This window comes from Chrysemys picta, chromosome 2, assembly GCF_011386835.1.
Source record: "Chrysemys picta bellii isolate R12L10 chromosome 2, ASM1138683v2, whole genome shotgun sequence".
NCBI classification, from domain to species: domain Eukaryota; kingdom Metazoa; phylum Chordata; order Testudines; family Emydidae; genus Chrysemys; species Chrysemys picta.
In genome coordinates, this window is record NC_088792.1 from 248,273,285 (window position 1) to 248,295,961 (window position 22,677).

The following is a 22,677-nucleotide window of genomic DNA, read 5'->3' on the forward strand; positions in this document are numbered from 1 at the left end:
CGCATGCGCATGCTGCCACCCACAGTATGGCCGTCCTGCTGGGTTCATCCCCGTGTGACACGCAGCCGTCAAGCAATGGCAGTCGCAAAATGCATTGCTGCTTGCCGTTGCGGCCGTGCTTGGAAACCAACCTAGAGAGTGGGTGTAGGGTGAGGTGCTGCCGGGCTGGGGCGAGGAGGGAGGGACCCCCGCTGGGCGGGTAAGTGGGTCACTGGGAGGGGGAGCGGTTAGCGGTTAACCGTGCGTGGTGGGGCCCATCTCCAAGGGTTGGGGGGCGGGGAGCTGCGGGATCCCATCCCCAGCGGGGGATGCCACGGGTGCACTGGCCCCTGAAGCCAGCGTGTCATGGCCAAGAGCCGGGGATGGTGCGGGAGGAGCGGGGTATTGGGCCAGGCGGCGCCTGAGGGGGCTGACCCGGTGAATAACGGCTCGTCGCCGGTAATTCTCTGTCAGCGGCCTGTGCGGGACTCAGTCCGCGAGAAGTCGGAGGTGGAGCTGTGACTCCGAGCTATAGATCTGCCAGCAGGAAAACGGGCAGCATCTGTCCATCCAAGTCCGACTTTCCTCCCCTTGGTGGTCAGTTAGCTCTGCTCCAGATCCATCAGTGGCTCACCCCCTTACCCAGATACAGTCTATTAGAGCATTAACTTCTATTGAATAATTTAATTTAAATTACAAGAATCTGCATTTAAGTAATGTTTTTTTCCTATGTAATAGCATATTTGTATTGCCATTCAGTTGTGTAAATTGATCGAATGTTATCTGCATGTAACTAAACTTAAATGAAATGTTGCTAATTACACCTTGCTCCCAAACTGGCCTTAAAAGGAATAACTGCTAAAAACAAATTCTGAAGTATGGCAATAACATTGCTAGTCTTCACCTTTCACAATTGTAAGAGAAGTTTTAGATAGAAGTATGGGGGTGAAGTTCAGTCGGTGATGTCTCTTTAAGCAAGTGTTGGCAGAGAGAGGAGCGCTTCTCAGTTTGGGATTATTAGTGAAATTAGTGAAACCTCATACCAAAAAGTTTTCATTTTAAAGCATAGTTTCTCTCCCTTTGGGAGAGAAGTGTCTGTAAATTGTTGCAGAAGGATTACTGAATTCACATCTTAAATCCAAATTTGTGCTGTAACTTATAATGTATAAAAGTAGTATGTGTCAAATATGTGCATGCCAGGTTCAATCTTGCTTTTGACTCTAGTTGGAAAATAGCAAACAATGAATCTAACTTTTAAAAAGTTGCTAGCACTTTTGAGGAAGGATTATTATTATTCAAAATGATCATGACAAATTGAGAATTGGTCTGAAAGCAACAAAGTGAAATTCAGTAAAGACAAGTGCAAAATACTACACTTAGGAAGAAAAATCAATGAACAGCTACAGAATGGGGAATAACTGGCTAGGCAGTAGTACTGTTGGAAAGAATCTGGGGATTATAGTGGTTCATAAATTGATTGAGTCAACAATGTGATGCAATTGCAAAAAAGGTTAATGTCATTCTGGGTTGTATTAATAGGAGTGTCATATGTAAGATACAGAAGGTTATTGTTCCACTCTACTTGGCACTGGTGAGGTCCCATCTGGAGTACTGTCTCCAGTTCTGGACTACCACTCTTTAAATAAGATGTGGACAAATTGGACAGAGTCCAAAGGAGACCAACAAAAATAAGTTTAGAATTCCTGACCGATGAGGAAAGTTTAAAGAAACTGAATCTTGAGGAAAGACCTTTAGTCTTCAGGGGGGGGAAAACCAGCAAATTCACTTTTACTGGCCCTCATTTTAGACCAAAATGTGACACTAGTTCCCCACAGTTTCTTATCCTTCTTATAAATTATGTAAGTCAAAAATAAAGAATTATGAAATATTATGCTAAATAAATAATTTGTCATCTTAAAGTTCCTGTATTAGCTATTCTCTTGTGTCTCTTATTTTTGGGTTATTATCCCACATTTAGATATCAGCACATTGAGAGCAATGACTATAAAGATCAACATTCTAACTAGTTGGCACGCATTCTTTCAATATAATATTACAATTATCCTTACATTGGGTTTACCTAGAAGATTTAAAAATGGTCACTTTTTCTTTTTAATAAATTCTGGTTTCATGAGTATTGTTTAGGCTAGGTATCAGAACTCGATTGTTTTTTAGCACTATACACTTGCTTGCAATCATGCTTTTTTAAAAATCTAAACTGCATCTTATGGTCTGGATATAACTTCAGTTAGTTAGATAAGAACGTTTCATCAGTTCAAGCAATTTGACCTTGCCAGACTTCAGTTGTAATTATTTTTACATAGTATTGTATTGTTTTTTATTTTTGATTGAATTGATCTGAACATAAGATTTAGAGTCCATTTACAGGAAGAATAAAGCTGTGACCTTGTAAACTCATGTTAACTTACTGGCTTTGTCTTTTAGCTCCGCATAGAGTCTATTTGTTGTACAGTAACTCCTCACTTAAAGTCATCCCGGTTAACTTTGTTTCGTTGCTGATCAATTAGAGAACATGCTCGTTTAAAGTTGCGCAATGCTCCCTTCTAATGTCGTTTGGCAGCCGCCTGCTTTGTCCACTGCTTGCAGGAAGAGCAGCCTGTTGGAGCTAGCTGGTGGGGTCTTGGAACCAGGGTGGACCGGCAGCCCCCCTATCAGCTCCCCACTCCCCTAAATTCCCTGTGTGGCAGCTGCCCACCAGGCTATCAATTGCCGGGCAGTGGGGGGAGGGACAGCTGAACTGCCATGTGCTGCTCCTGCCCTCTCCCTTGGAGCTGCTCCCGGGAGCCTCCTGCCACAGTTCCCAACCAATGGGAGTTGCGGAGTCGGTGTTTGGGGCGGAGACAGTGCATGGAGACCCCTGGCCCCCCCTGCCACAAGGGCCACGGAGATGTGCCTGCCGCTTCTGGGAGCGGCAGTGAGCCAGGACAGGTAAGCCTGTTCCCCAGCATGCTGGAGGTGCGCCTGGGAGGGAGGGGGAGGAGTTTCTCAGCAGGGCCCACGGAACCCCTGGAGTCCCCTCAGGCACCCCTAGGGGTATGCAGACCCAAGTTTGAGAAACGCTGATCTAGACCATCCTTGACAGGTTTTTGTCTAACCAGCTCTTAAAAATTTCCAGTGATGGAGATTCCACAACCTCCCTATGCAATTTATTCCAGTGCTTAACTACCCTGACAGTTAGAAAGTTTTTCCTAATGTCCAACCTAAACCTCCTTTTTAAGCTCATTGCTTCTTGTCCTAATAACCTTATCAATACTCCCTCATGAGCTAACCAATTGCACTACTGGAGGACTGAAGGATGTCTTCCATATCCAGACAGTTCAAGTGGCTTTTCCTAACATAGGAGGATGGGATATCTGAGTTATCAATTTCTACATTACTTATTTGGCAAAAACAAGTCTGTGAATCTAGAAGTTATAACATTGTTTCACGCTGTGAAAGTATCAGGGTGGATATGATTTAAATTAAATTGATGATTTAAATCACTAGTCAGGAAGACTCGGTTTAATCATGGTTTTCTACATAAAAGTGCATTCTTGTTGGTTGTTATAACCTTAATACACATTCTTCACAGCTCAGAGATAGATGTAGGTTTCATTTTTAGACGGTACACATTATACATTTTTAAACAGTGATTTATTTTGAAAACTTTTCAGATTAGTGTTACAGCTATATCAAAAATGAATGAATGAATGATTGGTTATTTCATTTACCAAAGGTAATTGAAGCAGATATTTATGAAGTCATTAGGAGGTGAACTATCTCCAGTTCAACAGGTTAATCATTAATATTTGGAGGATTTTCTTGCCATGCTGTATTAGGAGGAGAACATCACCAGACAGACATTTAAATTGTTTTATTTAACTAAAACAACAACATTAAGTATTCTGGATTTTTTTCTTCAACAGCAAACATATAGTATTTTAACAAAACAAGCATATGTCCATCACTTCTCACATTTATCTCCAGACTTCTTCTCCTTGTCCAAAACTATTCCGTTCAATACTATATCATGCCATCCCTACTTCTGCACTGCTGCTGCCGGCAGCTCTGCCTTCAGAGCTGGGCTGCCAGCCAGCAGCTGTCGCTCTCCAGCTGCCCAGCTCTGAAGGCAGTGCCGCCACCGCCAGCAGCAGCACGGAAGTAAGGGTAGCAGCCCCACAACTCCCACCCCCAACATAATCTTGTGACCCCCCTCCTCAAACTCCTTTTTGGGTCAGGACCCCCTACATTTATAACACTGTGAAATTTCAGATTTAAATAGCTGAAATCATGAAATTTACTGTTTTTAAAATCCCATGACCATGAAATTGACCCAAATAGACCGTGAATTTGGTAGGGCCCTAGTCATTAAATAATTACTGTTTGAATATATAAATTTATTTTTTTAAATGCTTAAGCTACATAATTTTGGGCAACGGAAAATATAAATTGATAAAAATAAAAATGCTTTCTGTCAAAATTATAACAAAAATAAAATATTGTAGTCTGGACAGGGCCCAGGAAAATAGGGGGTGTTTTTAAAAGCATGGTAAAATATTTTTAGTAATGCTTTTTAAACAATACTTAGCACCTAGTGTAGATATGCCCTCAGTGCTATGTATTGTTTAAAATTGTGTTAATTTAACGCCTATTAGCTAATTTTTCCAGTCTATATGAGCCCTGGGTGACAGCAAGCTAAAGTGTTAAACATACTATAAAGTAACCTTTCAAATGCATGCCACTGTAAAGTTTAGTTTTAATGGCTATGAGAACAATGGTCTATTCACCAACTAGCTGGTTAAGCATGGGGATCTGTAACTTAGGAAACACAACAATTGATTCTGGGGTTTTTTTTAGTGTTCTTGTAGAAAGTAACATAAAGCAATGAAGAGATGATAGAATAAGGTGATTTAGTACTGCTGTCTCCTCTGGAAATCATAATTCCAAAGCATTTATGTGGAAAACTGCATGGTATTAATGTGAATTAAATCTAAAAGGTAAAACATTTAATATTTTTATATGTATAATGAATAAACATTGTTATTTAGAAATTCTAACAACTTAGGAAATACTGTTTCATGATGCTTGACTGTGTTGCAAAAGTAATTTTTTATGATTAAGAAAAAATGTGCAACCTAAAACATATTTTATGTTATTAACCATCATGATAAGAATTGTTAGACTTTAGCCACATCTTCCTTGATAGAATTGTACTAAAGTGCAGAAGCATGTTTCTTCTCTTTCATATAACTTTCAACTTAGTTTTAGGGCTATTGATTTTATAAAACTCTCATGTGTTATGGGCAGAGCTGGTAGCACATGTCATGGTTACAAGGTTAGCGACACTTCTTTCTCCTTTCTGGTCTCTCTCAGTTCAACCCTCTCAGGTGTCAGGCTGAAGCCTTTACCTGTCCTAGGGTGGAATTCTGCAATTCTCTCACTGTTAGACCAGGCCCTGAATTACAGTACAGACGGTATCAACCATGCTTACCCAGTAGGTCCAACTGACTTCTGATGCCTGTCATCCTTCCTATCACGGGTCTGTGACCAGGGTATCCAGTGACAAAACAGACTTCTTCAGGCCAAAGTATAGTTTATTAACAGTACAAACCGTTTAAAGAAAAGAGATTTTTAAAACAATCTACACACCTCTATGTTACATAAAAGCTAACCATGCCCTGATAGTAACTTACACAGGACTAACTTCTTCAGATTCCTCCCCACTTCCCCTCCCCAGTGCTTGTGCTCTAGTTTGTTCCCCGAGCCCCGCTTGAGAGAGAGCTACAGTCCTTTTGATCTCTGCTGTCCATGGCCTTTTCCTCTAATGGCTTTCATCTTAACAACCCTCAAATGTTTGTGGAGAAGTGGCTTATCTTAAGCCATTCTATTTCCTTCCTGCGTGTTGCTCAATACAGTCCCTTATTAAACTGAACTAAAATATTTATAAAGTAATCATCCCAATAACCCTGTCAACATACAATATTAATAAATTACAGAATAGCTCCACATCTGTCAGTGTTGGTTATAATTAACATTGCCCCCTAGACTTTCCATTGTAAGACCCTGTTTTCAGTTGGTTATAACTTTTCCAAACTTAAATCATTTGGGCTGAAATTTTCCATGCTGTGTGTGTGCCTCTGGCTGTTTTTTAAGCAAAGTTCAGCTAAAACAGTTCAGCCATTTTTTAGAATGAAGTTAGGCAAAAATAAATTGCAACTATTTTTAATATGGGCAAAACATCTGTTTTATTGAGGAGCTCTACAGCCTCCATGCTTTAGAGCAGGGACTTGAAACTTTTTGGGGAGGGAGGTCTCCTGGTGTCAGGGATGTGTCTTTCACCGTCACCATGAAAATTTGGTCTAGTTATATGATTCGAAAAACTGCAGCTTGCACAAACTCAGAGGTTTGTTAGAGTTTGGCTGTGAAACCAAAGACTCAAAACTGCCCCAGAACAAGCCTAAATAGCAGGAAAAACCCATGAAAACCAGAAAACATAAGCAGGGGGTGGGGTTTAAATTTCTGCACCATGATGCTGGGGGGTAGGGTGGGGAGGATTCATAAAAGAAACCCCATGGGGCCCAGTTTAAAAACAAAAGGGGGTGGGGGGCAGCTCGTGAGACAAGTGGAAACACCGACAGCCTGTGGCTGCCTAAAAATGCCACCACAACTGCTCAAAAAGCAAGAATACTTAGCAACCTGCACAGAGCATGCTTCAGTCCAGGGCTGCAGGGTCCAAGCAGAACTTTCTTTGTAGTTATTCTTCTTGGCTGTTTCCAGCTGCGGTGGTGCCATGTACAGAAGCTGAGGGCTCCACTGCCTGGGCAATCTTAATTTGGCTCCCTTGTACATATGCATTATGGTACAGTCTGTAAATACATGATCATATACTATTTTTTCTAGACTCACACCTCATTCAGAGAATGGGTTGTTGTTAATGGTTCTTATGAGTATAAAAGGAAACATACATAAAATTAAGTTACCTGTGGTTGACAGATATACATAAAATCATATCGATAAGAAGTACTCAAGGGTGTTTAATACTGTCAGTAAAAGCATTGTTTTACAAATTTGCAGAGTTTTATACAAATAAAGGTAAAGAAACGGAAATCAGGTTCTGACATTTGAACAGCATTTTTTCTGTAATTCATCTTTAAATTTTCAGTTACAGAATAAATCTTCAGTTATTCTCTAAATAATCTCAAAAACATTGTGCAAATGCAGAATTAAACTGCAATCTTTCACAGTGTCCACAAGAATCACATTTTGTAATAGAGTTCAAAACGAGAGAGAACCTACTAAATTAATCCTCTCTATTTTTACCAATGTTTCTGCTTTCAAGATAGAAAGCTCTTTGGGCAAGACCTTTCTTTACCTTGACTGATTTACTTTTGTGTATTCTGCAGCACCAAGCATTCTGTCAGTGCTAAATAATTAGTTATCAATCAGTTACTAATTGCTGTTTTAACATTATAATAGGTTGGAAGTCTGTGGAAAAGAATGGGTTATGATATTGAGCGTTTTGTTGGCTATGTTAATGAAGGACTTTTATGCTGTATATGCCGAGATGTATTAGAAGATCCCTTACAGGCTCCTTGTGAACATGCTTTCTGTACTGCCTGTATACATGGATGGCTTGTTCATCACAATAATTGCCCTGAAGACAGACAAGCACTTGATATGTCTGTGCTACGACCTCTCTACAGGTACGTAACAAATCTGATTGTTGAAGGGATTTTTCTAAAGCCTGGTTTAGGAAATTAGTTCAGTATAACTATGTCACTCAGGGCTGTGAAAAATCCCACCCCTGAGCCACATGTAGACATCATTAGATGGACGGACGAATTCTTCCGCCTGTAGGGGAGGAAGTCCCATCAGCATAGGTAGTGTCCACAACTGAAGCTCTACAGCGGTACAGCTGTGCCACTGTAACATTTTAAGTGTACACATGCCCCTAGTTAGTGCTAAAGGCTTACCGGTAGTTTTGGGACCTCTCAATAGCCATTCTTCATGAACTAATTTGCATATTTAATTTTGAACCTTAATATTCCATTATCATAGCTTTCATCACTCCCAAACCCCTGTCATCAAATATAGTTACTTGAATGCTGAAATATTGTGAACAGAGCATTTGACTTTTTTCCTTGTGGAAGGTAGAATCCCTGAAATGTGGCAAAAGTCAACTACTTTTACAGTGTTGCAGGAGTTTAAAAAAGAAGAAGAAACAAAGTAACTCTTTTCTGTATATAGATACATGAAAAATGATCTAAATCGACTTCAGCTTCATTGCAAAAACGGAGAGCATGGTTGTGAAATGGTTTGTTCTCTAGAATCTATAGACAGACATGAGAGAGAATGTGAATACAGCCAGATACCCTGCTCAAATGCTGGTGAGTAAAGCTCAAAGTTGAGCCTTTTGTTCAGAAAATTGGTATCTGGTATACTTAATCACAGTAGGGTAGCAGCGATGGACATTCATTCACTTCTATGTTGAGTTCCACATTGTGAATTTCTGAGTTCTAGCATGAATATGGTCTAGACCAAAAAAGATTGAAGTAAGCTTTCTTTAGGCAAGGGGGTAGGTACTTCTGCTAGCACATTGCTACACAGACATGGCCTCTGCAATATGGTTACTTCAGTTTAACTGGCAAAACAGAACAAAAAAAGAGCCAAATAAAAATTCAAAAGATAATAGTATGATAAGCGCTTGAGAGTTTGCAGAAATTTTTTTAGACAATGGATTTGCTCTCTGTTGTAATGATGATTGTCTTCCATCATCAGTTTTTCCTTTTCATGTGAAAATTAACCAGAATGAATTTGAATACTGGACCCCTAATTTATCAGAATACACAGCAGTGCATGGTTTTTGCTTTCTGCCAAGGTATGATTTGTCTAATATTCAGCTTTTATTACTCATCTGATTGTGGTTTTTTGCATGTGATAATTGAATCAGCTTTTTGGCCAATTTAGCATTTATTATATTAAACAGGATTACACTATAACTTGCTGCTTTGCTCCTTTTCCAGAAGGTATCTCAAACTTTAGCCAGTGTAGGTAAGGCTGAGTATGTATCTGAGAAACCACTGTTTGGTGCTTAATATGGGACAGGAAATAAGGATTTCTGCGTTCTGTTCCCAGTTCTTGCCCAGCCTTGGGCAAGTTATTTACATTTGTGTGTTTCTTAATCTGTAAAATGGGAGTAATAGCTCTTTCAGAGAGGTGATGTGAGGCTTTTGAAATCTTCCAGTGAAAGGTGATATGAAAATGCAAAATATTTTTATTAAATTATATAGGTGTTTGTCTTAATCAGAAAAAAGAACAGGAGTACTTGTGGCACCTGTTCTTTTTGCGGATACAGACTAACACGGCTGCTACTCTGAAACCTGTCTTAATCAGAAGTGCACACACTCTGAAACCTACCACTTGCAAGGTTTTTATGGCACATTTTTGTTTGTGCTTGTAGTTAGGCCACCTCTACTAGGTGATATTTTCTGCTTGTCTTTACCAGCCTGTCTGCAATACACTGCACTTGATCATGCTGCCTTTTATCTCAGACTTGTCAGGTGGGCAACCCATTACTTGAAGTCAGAAATGTGCACAACCTACTTACTTTTATAATAAATGTAAGAGTAAAAATTTATACTATTATTACATTTGACCTCACAAACTTTGAAGGCTTTTGCTACTCTGAAACCTGACATCCCTAAGTTATTTTCAATTTCCCCCCACCCCCGCTTTAGAACTGTAAATAAAATGTAATTGCCTCACAACCCTCCTGATTCCTTTTGGCCCCCACCCTGCAGGAGTCGCGACCCATTGGTTGAGAAATACTAGTCTAGTAGTAGGTAAGGCACAAGTGTAGCAGTGAAGAGAACCAGGTTCTAGTCCCAGCTCTGTCGTTGATTTGCTGTGTGATCTTGGACAAGTTGCTAAGGTCCAAAATTTTCTCTAACCTTGGGTGCCAAATTTTTGATACTCAAGCTTTGTCTAAACTGGCATTTTTCGTAATATCTCCATCCATTTCTGTTGGTGGTGGAGTAGGGCTGGTGGGAACATAGTGTAGGCCAGCTGCCAGTATTTTTTCAATTATCCATGACTTACACTAGTGTTACCACCAGTGTTAGAGCAATGATGGGAGACTTGAGCAAAAAGTTTTAATGTAGACAAGGCTTTGGGACCTATAGGTGTATCTCTTCATGCTGTAAGGGAATCACTTTGTTTTGACAGATTTGCATATGATCAGTCTATGCTCTATGGTTTGTTTGCTTGCTTGGGTGTTTTTGCCTGGAATGGACTATGCTTCTGTTAATTGCAAGTGATTTAATATTGCCTTAATTTACTGTTTCCTGATCAGGTTGTCCAGTTCAGATTGAACGACGTAACTTAGATAGCCATTTGGCAGTGTGTGAATACCGGAGCCGTGAATGCCCTAATGGTTGTGGTTATACCATTTTCAGGGCAGAAGACACGCAGCATAATTGTGTAGCAGAGCTAAGAACAGAACTAGAACTGCTCCGGTAAAATACTACTTCTGTTTCCTGAGTATTTGTGTTTAACCTTGGCCTAAAATCACTGCACATAAGACACGGTTCCAAGTACTAGCTCTGTTTAATTCTGATATCTAACCCATAATGTGTAAATCACTTGGTATTAACTGGTGAGGGTATTTTCAAAAAGCCATTACACACTTTAAACTCTTACTGCACTTTTAGTCTGAGTTAGTTAAATTAATTTGATTAGCCCAGAACCCTAATGAATAGGGATTGCAATTATCCAAAATTATGTCATGGTTACATGAAAAAGTGAAATACATACAAAGAACTAGACTGAGGCCATTAAACCTTTTCACTTTTTACGTTAGTCTGATATGAACCCAGAGCCAAATTATGAAGTAAGATTTATTATTTAAGATTTTTAAAACACTTTGGAGATGAAAAACTCCAATTATATTTGGCAGTTATAAAGTTATCAGAGATGAGAGGCAGGTGACCTACGAGTTCAAGCTTGTACTTAGGCCTAAAATGCTGGAAGACTACTAATACTTATCAGCGTTGGTCTTTACCTTCTGTCTGTCCCTCTCTTTCTTCTTGCCTCTGTTCCTCTTCCAGTTTATCATTTCCATGATCTTCCAGCAGTTTTGTACCTCTTCCCACCCCTTCCTGCTGATACCTTCTCTCTTGCTCCTTTGGTCAGTGGAGGCCCCAGCTCTCCTGCACTTTGCTGGTGACCCAGGTTCAGTTACTGGTAAGTGCAGCAGGAAACAAGTGAACTTTCCTGATACCAATAAAATGCCAAACTGCTGTTCAAAACTCAAAAGGTTAACCTGTTAATGTTTCAGTTTTGGCTATGACTGTGTTTAATAACTAAATGATACTAGTTTCCTTCTCCCACAACTACTGTCATTTCACATCCACAATAAACCAAAAAGTGCTGATCCAAATGCTGCTAGATGGTATGCTATCCTGAACTTAACCTGTAGCTTTCTGTATTATGTCCTTGTTTCAGAATTCCATTCTCCTTGGGTTAAGTGGAATGACACAGACTGAGGCATATTCATGCTTTTTATTTTGAGACATGTATTACGTTTCTCTTAAACTTCTGCACAAAGTTACCATATACTCTTAAAATCAAATTAATCAAAATGACAGTTATATATTTGGATGAAAGGAAATAAACCATCCAAAGCCAAAAAAAAGTTAGTCTATAGCTTCTGGAATTATTTCAGAAACATCTATCTTGGAGTTCTGTATCGCTGCCCATCACCATAAGATTTGAGTACAAAGAATCTCTGATGTTGATGCCAGGACTAGAACTTGCACATTCTATCGAGAGATTAAAACCCCTAAATAGGTACATACTGAGCAAGAATACTGTTTGTTGGTAAAACAAACTCATCTTACCTCTAGAGAGCTGTGTAACACAAGACTATAGCAGAGCTTTAATTTAGGACTAGATCCGGGCAAATCACGAATTTAAAAAAAAAAATCATTTTGTGTTTGTTTTAATTTTGAACATTTTTAATGTTTAATTATTTTAAATAAAATTAAAGGAAATTTCTAAAGAAAAGGTAGTTTAAATTTTTCAATTTTTCTGTTTAAATCTAGAAAGTGTCTAAATGAAACATTTTGATTTGGGGGGAGAATTTGCTTCAGTTTTTTTTTCCCCCTTTACTGAAGCAACTTAGTGAAATCAGCATGAATTTGCAAAATCTTTTGGTGTTGTTGAATCTACATTTTTTTTCTCCTGAGGAAAAAAGTTTTGGTCGAAAAATTTCACCCAGTTGTATTCGGGAACAATGTGGCTATTTGGCAGCAGTAGTTACTCTGGTACTTGAAAGTCACAGGTATAATGGTTAGGTTTAAAAAGGAAAAATACACTTTTTTAGGTCAGAAATGATCTGCAGAGTGGAGGAGGCAAAGCATGAAATGGAGTCCAGATTAGATTCACAGAGAAGGCATATGGTGCAAAAAGAGAGTCTTCTGCAAAATGAAATTGAAGAACTAAAGGTAAATAAGTTCCAGTGTCATTTGTAGAAATGTGTTTTTGTTTTCTACCCCTCTCCCAACAGTCTACTTTTTTTGCCTTTTCAAGTAGTGGGGAGTTTGTTATCCTAATTCACTGGAGAAGATACAATTCTACATTCCAATGGTCTGAACCTTTCCTTTTCAAATAATTACTGTGTTGTGGCCCTGGTAAAGCTCCCCTGCTGGACACTCACCAGGCTGCTGTTTTGGGCCCACATGTTGGGGCCATGTGCTTTTAAGCTTCCCTGGGTCTCAGAAGGCTCCAACACAGTCTCTCTATTGGCCTTTCTGGCACAGGTTTTCTGTCAGTTACTCCTTCGGAGAATTGGCATCTAGGAGTTCAGCTTCACTAGGCCCCTACAAGTAGTGCTGACCCCAAGATATCCCAGTATGTTAAGCACATCCTTGGCCACAGTTCCACTGTATAGGCACTCTAGCAGACACTTCAACTCTTTAGGGATATGTGATAATTGAAACACTCCAAATTAGTAAATTTCTTACCTGATGGTAATTCCCTTTCTGCTAGCAGTATCTCCCACAATGAGGGATAGCTCAGTGGTTTGAGCATTGGCGCGCTAAACCCAGGGTTGTGAGCTCAATCCTTGAGGGGGCCATTTAGGGATCTGGGGCAAAAATTGGTCCTGCTAGTGAAGGCAGGGGACTGAACTTGATGACCTTTCAAGGTCCCTTCCAGCTCTATGAGATAGGTATATCTCCATATATTATAAGATGTATGGGCTAGTCCCCTCCTGACTGCAGTTTCTGGAGGCAGTTCAAAGCGGTAGCACAGCCTGTGCGAGCCATGCCCTCTTATCCAGCCTGCTGACAGATGATTCATTCCAAAGCTGTGTAAAAACTCATAGAATATGATTAGTAACAGTAACTTCAGTGCTAGACAATAAGTGGGCTACAGCCTATAAATATAACTATCAAAATTAAATACTGTCTCCTGGGTAGGATCCCAACCAGGGAGAATAGAATTGTGGGAGATGCTGCTAGCAGAAAGGAAAGTAACAGGTAAGAAATTTACCATTCTGCAGCTCAGTCTCCCACAATTCTGATACATATGGAAATTAATGAACAATGAACAGAAATGGCGGGGGGAGATAGGGAAGATCCCCCCTGAGTTAATTGCCCAAAATAGCAATGCTATTCCTAGCCCAATGCCTGCAGCATCTTCCTGCCAAAGAAGACCTCCACAGAGAACAGAAAGTCAATTTAGGGTGTACTAAATGTGTTAACCTATGACCATATTGCTGCCCTGCAGCTCTCGACAGTGGAAGCACCAGCTCTTTCCACCAACGTCTTCATAGATATTGTGGAGTGTGCCTTTGTGTTTTATAATGCATAGCTTGATCCATCTAGCTAGCAATAGCTTGAATACCCTGAGCCCTTGGCACTTTGGATGAAAAGAGACAAATAAGGAGCCTGATCTTCTTGTCAATTTGGTATGCTTGACGTAGATCTTTACTGCTCTTCTAATGTCCAACATGTGACACGGTTTTTCTGTCGGGAGCTCTGGCTTTTACAGAATGAAGGGAGGACAATCTCCTGTGTGGCATGGAAAGATGAATTCACCTTAGGCAAAAAATGATTCTGGTATTCTTAGTACCACCTTGTCATCATGAAACCCCCAGTGGCATTCCTGTATGGCTAGAGCTGCCGGTTCAGAAACTCATCTAGTAGACATGATGATGACCTAAAAAAGAGTTTTGATAGGTGGAATGGAGATATTGATGTCAGCAGCCCAAAAGGATGTGTAGTTAGGTCTTTTGGAAAGATTGGTTTAACCACAAGTTTAGTCAGTCTGACTACTCTGAGAAATCTGGATATCTGAGGGTTCTCTGTCAAGGAGTCAGAGGATGTGGTGAATAGGATACTCCTACAGCTGACATCAGGCACTATGGAGCTAGGCCCTTGTCTGTGCCTTTCTGAAGAAAGTCCAGAATAAGTGGGATATCAGGATCCTTTGGATTTTTGTTGTTATTGACACCACACACTAAATCTAGTTTGGATAGAGGAGTAGGTCTTTAGGGTTGAAACTCACCTGGAACCTGGAGGAGAATATTGTTCCATCTCTTTGAAGGATAGTTCTACTGTGGCTAATGCTTCCCTCTTGATTGCAAGCTATCAGTTGTAGATGCTCAAGATAGAGTAATGGGCTTTGTTAAAGGATGGTCTGGTCTCACTGGTAGCTACAGTGGCAGTTCCAATTTCAGTTCTCTCAGATCAGAGAGCCATGCATCTGCTTGGCCAGCATGGAGCTAGCACTGTCACCTTTGCTTCTTCTTGCCTTACCTTACTTTCTGGATCACCTTTCTTAGACGTGGGAAGGCGTATAGAAGGCCTTGCGGCCATATGTGCAAAGAAACAACCATCCCCAGGGATTTGGGGCCTGCTTCCCTGATGAAGTACTTTGGCTGCCTTGTCGTCTTGTTATTGGCAAATAGGTTGACTGCCAGAATGATGAACTTCTGCAAAATCCTAATAAAGATTTCATGATCCAGACACCACTCTGAGTTGTTGACGGTGCATCTGGTGAGTCAGTCTGCCTTTTAGTTCAGCTATCCTTTTATGTGGTTTGCTCTTATAGAGTTCTCTGCCATCATTTCTGTGTGTAGAGTTACACTCATTGTTTCCACTTGGTTGTTGACGTATGGCACAATGGTCATGTTGGCCAACTGGATCAGAATATTTTCATCCTCTAGATAGTTCTGGAACCTCTGTTGGGCTAGCTTGAGAGCTCTGAGCATCAATAGGTTGATGCTCTGGTTCCTTTCCCCTGGTGTTCCAGGTGCCTTGCACTGTTCTGTTCCCCTGCTGTGCTCTCCATCCTGTCAGGCTGGCATTGGCTGTGAGTACTTATGGGTCTGGAAGGCATATGGAAAGTCCCTTGCAGACATTCTCTGAGATTGTCCACCATCTTAGAGAGTTCACCATCTGGTTGGGAACTGGGAACTGATCTTGCATGTTTTCTGGTGAATGGTTCCATGCTTTTAGGAAAAAGACCTGAAGGCATCTGATATGGGACCTTGCCCACAGAGTGATTCCTATATTTGAAACCAGGAGGCCCAGTAGTTGTAAATATTGAGCTATGGGTGGAGTTGTACACTTTACCAACATGCAGGTTCTGGATTTTGTTGAATATGTCTAGTGATGGGTAGAATCATAGAACCATAGGGTTAGAATGGACCCCAAGGGTCATCTAGTCTAACCCCCTGCAGGATTTGTTGTGTCTAAACCATACAAAACAGATGGCTATCCACCTCTTTTTGAAAAGCTCCAGCGAAGGAGTATCCATGACTTCCCTAGGCAGTTACACCTCTACCCCGATATAACGCGGTCCTCGGGAGCGAAAAAATCTCATCGTGTTATAGGTGAGACTGCGTTATATCGGGGTAGGGAGAGGAACCACTCCCCGCCCCAGCTAACCTCCGCTCTGCCTCCGCCTCCTCCCTGAGCACGCCGCCGCTGCTCTGCTTCTCCCTCCCTTCCAGGCTTGCTGCGCCAATCAGCTGTTTGGCCCGGCAAGCCTGGAAATGGGGGGCGGGGGAGAAGCGGAGCGGTTGTGGTTCGCTCAGGGGAGGAGGTGGAGATGAACTGGAGCGGGAAGCAGTTCCTCTGAGGCCCTCTCCAGGGCCCCCCCATCCCAGTTCACCTCTGTTCCACCTCCTCCCCTGAGCGCGCCAAAGCTCCGCTTCTCCCCCCTCCCTCCCAGGCTTGCCGTGCCAATCAGCTTTTTGGTGCAGCAAGCCTGGGAGGGAAGAGAAGCGGAGCTGAGTGGCGTGCTCGTGGGGGGAGGAGGTGGAGCGGTGAGCTGAGGCGGGGAACGGTTCCTCTGTGCCCCTCCCCTTACTTGCTGCGGCCTCCCTGCCCCAGCTCACCTCCGCTCCGCCTCCTCCCATGAGCACGCCGCAGCTCCGCTTCTCCTTCCTCCCAGGCTTGCCGTGCCAAACAGCTGATTGGCGCAGCAAGCCTGGGAGGGAGGAGAAGTGGAGCTGCAGCGCACTCGTAGGAGGAGGCGGAGGCAAGCTGGAGCTGGGGGGCTCCGGGGAGGGCCGCAGCAAGTAACAGGCAGGCGCAGAGAAACCGCTTGTGGTAACACGAATTCGGATATAATGAGGTAAAGCAGCCCCATCCCCCGGAGCGCTGCTTTATTGCATTATATCCGAATTCGCGTTATATAGGACTGCATTATATCGGGGCAGAGGTGTAGTTCCACTGTCCTTCTGTTCTTACAGTTAGGAAATTTTTCCTAGGATTTAATCTAAAATGAATATGCTGTAGTTTTGAAAGGGTTATCTAGGAAGGGATACAGTTAAGTGCCTTGAGACCTGAGTCTGGCATCTTCGTGAAGATCCTAGGAGCTGAATGGGAGCATTTGGTACTGGTAGCAGGCTGTGCTGTACATAAATCTTAGCAGTCTGTGGTGGTATAGTCATATGGGAATGTAGAGATATGCATCTGCTAGATCCACAGAAGCAAGAAAGTCCCCTTGAGACAGGGATGCCACCGTTGAAGCTAGGGTTTCCATCCAGAATCTCACTTTCTTCATCCATTTATTGAGTTGCTTGAGATCTAGGACAACTCTGAGTCCCCATATGCTTCTGAATAATGAAGAAAATGGAGTATAGTCCTAAGAATCTTCTGAGGGAAACCTTTTTATTGCTCCTACATCCAGGAATAAAATAATAAGATATCAAGAAAAGTTGGGAGCAAAGTGAACCATCGTTTGACTGCAGCTGTAGAGGCAGAAAATCTGTCAGCAGGCTGGAGAAGGGGATGTGGCTAACATGGGCTGTGTGACAACTTTGAAACAGTTCCAGAAAATGCAGATGGAAGGGGAATAACCCATACATTGCAGAATTTGCAAAGGTTCCAAAGCCAATCACTGTTTACTTTAGATAGTATCGGAAATATACAGATCTAGACAAAATAATAAAATACCTATCCACATTTCCCTTCCTCAGATTTTTGAGCATTCTTTGGGCTTAGGTCAGAGGCCTCTCTGGTGTCCAGGATCCTTCCTCTACTCCACATGGCTTCTTGGCTGGATGATGGAGTTTGTCTGTGTGTCTGACTCTCAGATCCCTGCAGCAGTACCCTTCCTTTCTCTCCAGTGGCTGGTGACAGACCTTCTCTCTAATAACCTCCACTCCCCTGTGTCAGGTGACCCACCCATCGCCTTGTCAAGTGATCAGCCCCCCACATCTGTTGCTAAGTTACCACACCCCTGGAGTTCAGAGTTGCTTGCCTGGGGAAGCAGCCATCTCTTTGTCAAAGCTGAACAACCCTCCATTGTTAGCTCTGTGCAAGTTGCAAGAATTTCTCGTCACCTTCTGTGGGTTTTAGCTCAGTATGGAGGCAAAAGACAGCAGAGAAGGCAAACAAGTCACACATTCCAAATGGAGTTTGCAGTTTGACACAGATGTGCAGAGAGAGTCCCCAGTATCAAACAGGAGTCATAAGCTGTACGTAGTCGTATTCCCCAATTTGTAACATGCAGCATCTGTTTAAATCTGGGCGCTTTAACTACAAGACACATCACTGCAAGGCAGATATACAGTACTTTAAAAAAACAGCTCCTCTGCTCATACTATTTTAAAGTAGCTCAGTGTGGATGGAAATATAAGGAACCTATGTTCTGATCCTACACTCGCACACTGCAGTCAGTGATGCTTCATGTGAAAGTAAGGGTCTGCTGCCCACATGGATCCAGTTGCTGGATCAGGGCCCCGTATTCTAACATAGTGTTTGAAACCAGTTTAGCTAGAGCTGTGTTCAGACTATGTACTAACTTGCTTCAAAACCCAATGGGGTTAAGGCCAAAATAAAAAGCAGTGGGGAGAGAATGTATTATCTAACCCATTCATCCAGCTTTTATCCTGTAACAGGAAAAAAATAACCATTAAAACCCAAGACCGTTGAGCCTTTGTATGTTTTAAGGTTTCTTTGTATTGGATTTGAATTAAAATATTGGAAGATCATTTCTGCAAGTAAGTCACACAGCTCTGTCCTGAACACTTTTGGTTTTTGGAATAATGTTCATTTGGGTTTTAAGATAGAGAACATAACCAGGAGCCAGTGAAATCCACTGGTACATCTGTGATCAGTCAGATTTGCACTGTCTCTCATGGCTCTCGCAGACTGGAATATTTGAAATGTGTGCCACAGCAAGCAGAAACTGCTGCAAATCAGCAAAATTAAATCTGTTTAGTGGTTTATCAAAAATTGCAGATATTTCAGCTGTGCCTGGTCTTCATTATTTCTTCTCCTATATGCAGTAGTCATTTCAGCTTCAGTACCACCATTATTGGAAATGTATTTATATGATCTCTTATTCTAGTCTGTTTTCACACATGCTTTTTAGAGTCAGATGTCACGAATGATGTCTGAAGTGCGCTCCCTTATGGCTGCAGAGAGACAGCATCGTCAAGAGCTGGAGCAAGCAGAGCTCGAAAAGCGTGAATTAATGGAGCTGCTGAAAGGCCTACAGAAAGACTGCCGATTAAATAATACAGAAGGAAACAAGAAATCAACAAACTTTCGCCCTCTAACACGACTGGAGAGTGTGAAACGAAAACCCAGGGAAGTTACAGTCATCTAAACAGAAGTAAGCTCACAGACATATAGGATTCTGCTTCCTGTGAATAGTTAGCAAACTTCATATTAGTTCTAAATGACCTCTTTTCTATCTAAAGTCTGAATGGATCAGAAAGAGTGGGGGAAAACACAAGTTTTTATATCTAGCATACTTTGCATACTATGCAAATAGTAAAACTAGTTTTTAGGCATTTGGGGGAAGTTGTAGGCCCAATATTAGTTTTTAAATGTCCATTAATAGTATATTGGGCATTACAACATGCATTTAAAAGGACATTTTCAACTAATATTTTCATATACCAGGAGCTCTTAATCTTGGTCCTCTCTGGATTATTTACAATAGCTTCCTTACAGACCTGAAAACTGGAACTGCAACTAGATGACATGGAATTTTTTTTTCACTACTACTGCAATTTCAGCGCAGTTAAAGCTGGTATATGACACCTCTTTTTTCTTACGTGTGTATAAGCATAATGAATGATAGCAGCTGGAGTGTATTCTAAGAATAGGACTAGTTCTAGGAATAGTATTTAAGTACTTCAGTCAAACCATCAGGGGAAACTAACAAATTTGGAGATAGTTGTGTCCTATAAAAACACTGTACATCACAAAGAAATAGTGGCTTCAATATTCGTAATTCCATACAGTTGCCACCAGCATACAACAGCTTTAAACTAGGTCAGTTTGGGCTTTAGCGTATTTGGTAGTTTTCCTTTAATCTCCAACCCCTTCTTAGTTTTTCATCAAGCTAGCTGTTACTAAAACCCATGATAGTGCAGAATTTTAGCAATGCAGTCCAACTCGCTGCCAAGCTGTCTAGAATTCTCCTTCATCTGTTTCCATCATGAAGGAGCTTGCAGAAGATTACATGTTCATGTTGAAAACTTGTAGGCATTTGTATTGATCAGGATCGCTTAAATACTGTTATTGCCCTTTCTTGCACAGCCAATGCTTTTATAATATTTGCATTACACAGTGAAGATTAGTGCATATTCAGAGTTCTGCTTGTTATCACAGTCTGGGTGAATTGTGTATACATTTCCTTGGTGTGAGCAATCTATTAGCTGTTTTTACAAGGACTCTAAGGTTTAATAATGCTGACTATAGAAAGATATACATGTCTTTGTAAAGCATGTTAAAAGCACCTGTTGAACGTCTTTAATTTTCTTTTAACAGGTATGATAAAAGCTACTTGAATGTTGTTTTACCCACAACAGACCTAAATTTTATACAAAGGACATATGATCAGGTGGACTTCTATATTGATACTAAAATCTGGAACTATACAATGGCAATAATAGACCCACGGATCTTGAATCATGGGGTTTCTTACATTTGAGGACTGCAGGACACTTTGCCATATTTGAGCTCTCTAAATTTCTAGACAGTTAGACCCTGAGCATGTGGGTGAAACCCACCAGCCAGACATCTGAAATATATGCATGATGAAAGAGAGCCCTATGATGTTACAAGGGTTTATGTAAGTCTCCATGCCTGGTTTGATTATTTTTTTTCCCTACTGAACTTAATACTAACAACATACTGAAAGAAACAAGTAGATTGTTAGTGAGTGCAGTAAGTCTGTCTTGGAAGCAGAATTAGCACTTAGTGATTAAGACCTGAGGATATCACTAATCTCTCTCAAATATTTTATTAATTTAGTACATTGTAGTTTCACTTAATCCAGCTAACCCAATAACTTAAATTGAGTCAGCACATCTTTCAAGACACAGCCCTCTCTGACTCTTGCACCATCAATTCCCATTCACCCTTGCAGCTCAGTTTTTTTCATAGAAGCATACAGTTTCTATGGAGCAAGTAGTGAGCCAGACTAGATTGCTGTTGCTGCATATAATTGCTTTCTTTATTGAAATGTAGCAGTAGAATAGTGTTCAATGAGTGCCTGTTGGGTTTCAATTACCCTTCTGAATGCAAGACTTTCAGGAGAACCCTACATCTGCTTTTTAACTGAGTTGCAATGTACCAGTTTGCTTGTAAGCATCCATGTAATTTTAGTTAGGCTGATTCTAATATTAAAGTTAAATTTTCATCTCAATCATTATTGTTCATGTGTGTTAGCAGATGGTTAGCTTAACATCCCAATTGCATGGCAAATTTATTTTCTTTATTAGTAGCGGACAAGTGAATTATGTAGCCAGGTAACGTATGCAATTATTGTAAAAATTTTAGTTGCAAAATTATTGTATTTTTTACATCTTAAACATTCTTAGGTGCTTTAAGAAGTTTTTTTTAAAAGTGACCCTCAGTGAACAGGTCCTGGAATACACTAAAATAAGAATCCTTGTGAAATTTGCTACACTCTTCCCCTGGGATGTGGTTTTGATAGTGCTTCTCTACAGATTATTTGTTAAGAGTCCTGGATAACTTATGTAGAATGGCGCCAGCATTTTCTTTTCTCATGAACATCTTTTGGTTAGACCCATACAGTTTATCCTTGGTATGTAGGGGGATCTTATGCAGTTTTCTCATATTGACAGATGCCTTTCTAAATACCTTTAAGTCTATGCAACTTTTATATTAACAAACGAACTTTAAAATGTCTTCCAGCCACATCGTTCATTGCCAAGCTGAAATTAGATTTTTTTTTTTTTACATTTAATAAAAAATGGAAAATGGGCTCAAAAGTGGCATTTGGGGGCTAAATGTCATATTGTGTCTAGAAGAAAGCTAACAGGTAGCTTGTAACCATTTGATTTGCACTTTGTATAAAAGTTGAGCTACTCAAGTGTTCATAAAAGTAGTTATTCATTTTGCTTCTCTTCTTTTCATTATGAAAGATCAAATATCCTCCCCTTGCCTAATAAAATAGTGAGACATACATGCAAATAAACTTGCTCTCATTATTTCCAGTGTACTTCACTCAACATGCAGGAAAATGAGGGACTAAAGTACTATAATAGGGGACAGGTACTTTATTAAAAGGGACATAAGGAATAGGGGTCATAGTTAAAGGTCTTTGTCTGACCCATGACTGGGATACATTAAATAATAGACAGGGCTAGCATTTGATCAAAACAGCGCTGTCCTCAAAGACTTTGCATCTCCTCTTCACAGATGGGAGTTCTTGCTGCCATTGTCTCTGGGGTGTAGGCAAAGGCAAGCAGCCTTGCTGAAGGGGAGATGGCACAAGCCTCAGAAGTTACAGGTGCCTAGGGTGCAGTAGGGAGGGGGTCTAGGTCCTGCTTAGCAGGTATTGATTCAGGATAAACAGAACTTGCTATCCACTGCTTAAAGGGTTCTCATCACAAAATGTATTGCAGTAAGGCCTAAAGACCCCTTCTGTTGTGGGTAGGCCTTTGTGTTGGACACTATACAAAAACAGGATGCCTCAGTCTCTGCCACCCACGAGAGTGCACTCTATAGCTGAAACTTTCTAGAGACTCCTTTGCTTTGGCATCAACACCATCTACGATTTGGCTTTTCTGAGAGGCATTATGGAGCTGGTAGCAATCTTAATCTATCATTTACCCCCTCTGAGGGTAGAGTGCATCATTGTGCTAGAAACCGCCCACTGGAAAAAATTCAATTTAACAATTATCTTAATGAAAATGGA

General features: G+C 40.9%; 1 protein-coding gene across 5 annotated transcripts; it reads left to right on the forward strand.

Annotated features, from left to right (window-relative positions):
• On the forward strand, window positions 1-21,954 carry LOC101943930 (RING finger protein 151-like). 5 transcript variants are annotated; one of them, XM_042845118.2, is made up of 7 exons: window positions 1-149; window positions 7,456-7,682; window positions 8,227-8,366; window positions 10,331-10,493; window positions 12,362-12,482; window positions 18,871-19,113; window positions 20,280-21,954. In XM_042845118.2, exons 1-6 carry the CDS (start codon window positions 27-29, stop codon window positions 19,105-19,107), a joined length of 1,011 nt encoding a protein of 336 aa, XP_042701052.2. In that variant the 5' UTR covers window positions 1-26; the 3' UTR covers window positions 19,108-19,113; window positions 20,280-21,954. The 5 variants fall into 5 exon arrangements, with proteins under 5 accessions (XP_042701052.2, XP_023961019.1, XP_023961022.1 ...); XM_024105251.3 differs by having other exon boundaries at window positions 4-138; XM_024105254.3 differs by having other exon boundaries at window positions 61-199.
• Window positions 21,955-22,677: the final 723 nt, after the last annotated feature.

Bases quoted from the DNA above. Each gene is read 5' to 3' on its own strand.
- LOC101943930 (XM_065585928.1), top strand. From the start codon at position 2,743: ATGTGCTGCTCCTGCCCTCTCCCTTGGAGCTGCTCCCGGGAGCCTCCT. The intron at 2,929-7,455 runs GTAAGCCTGTTC...ACATTATAATAG, and splicing joins GCGGCAGTGAGCCAGGACAG to GTTGGAAGTCTGTGGAAAAG. The intron at 10,494-12,361 runs GTAAAATACTAC...ACACTTTTTTAG, and splicing joins ACAGAACTAGAACTGCTCCG to GTCAGAAATGATCTGCAGAG.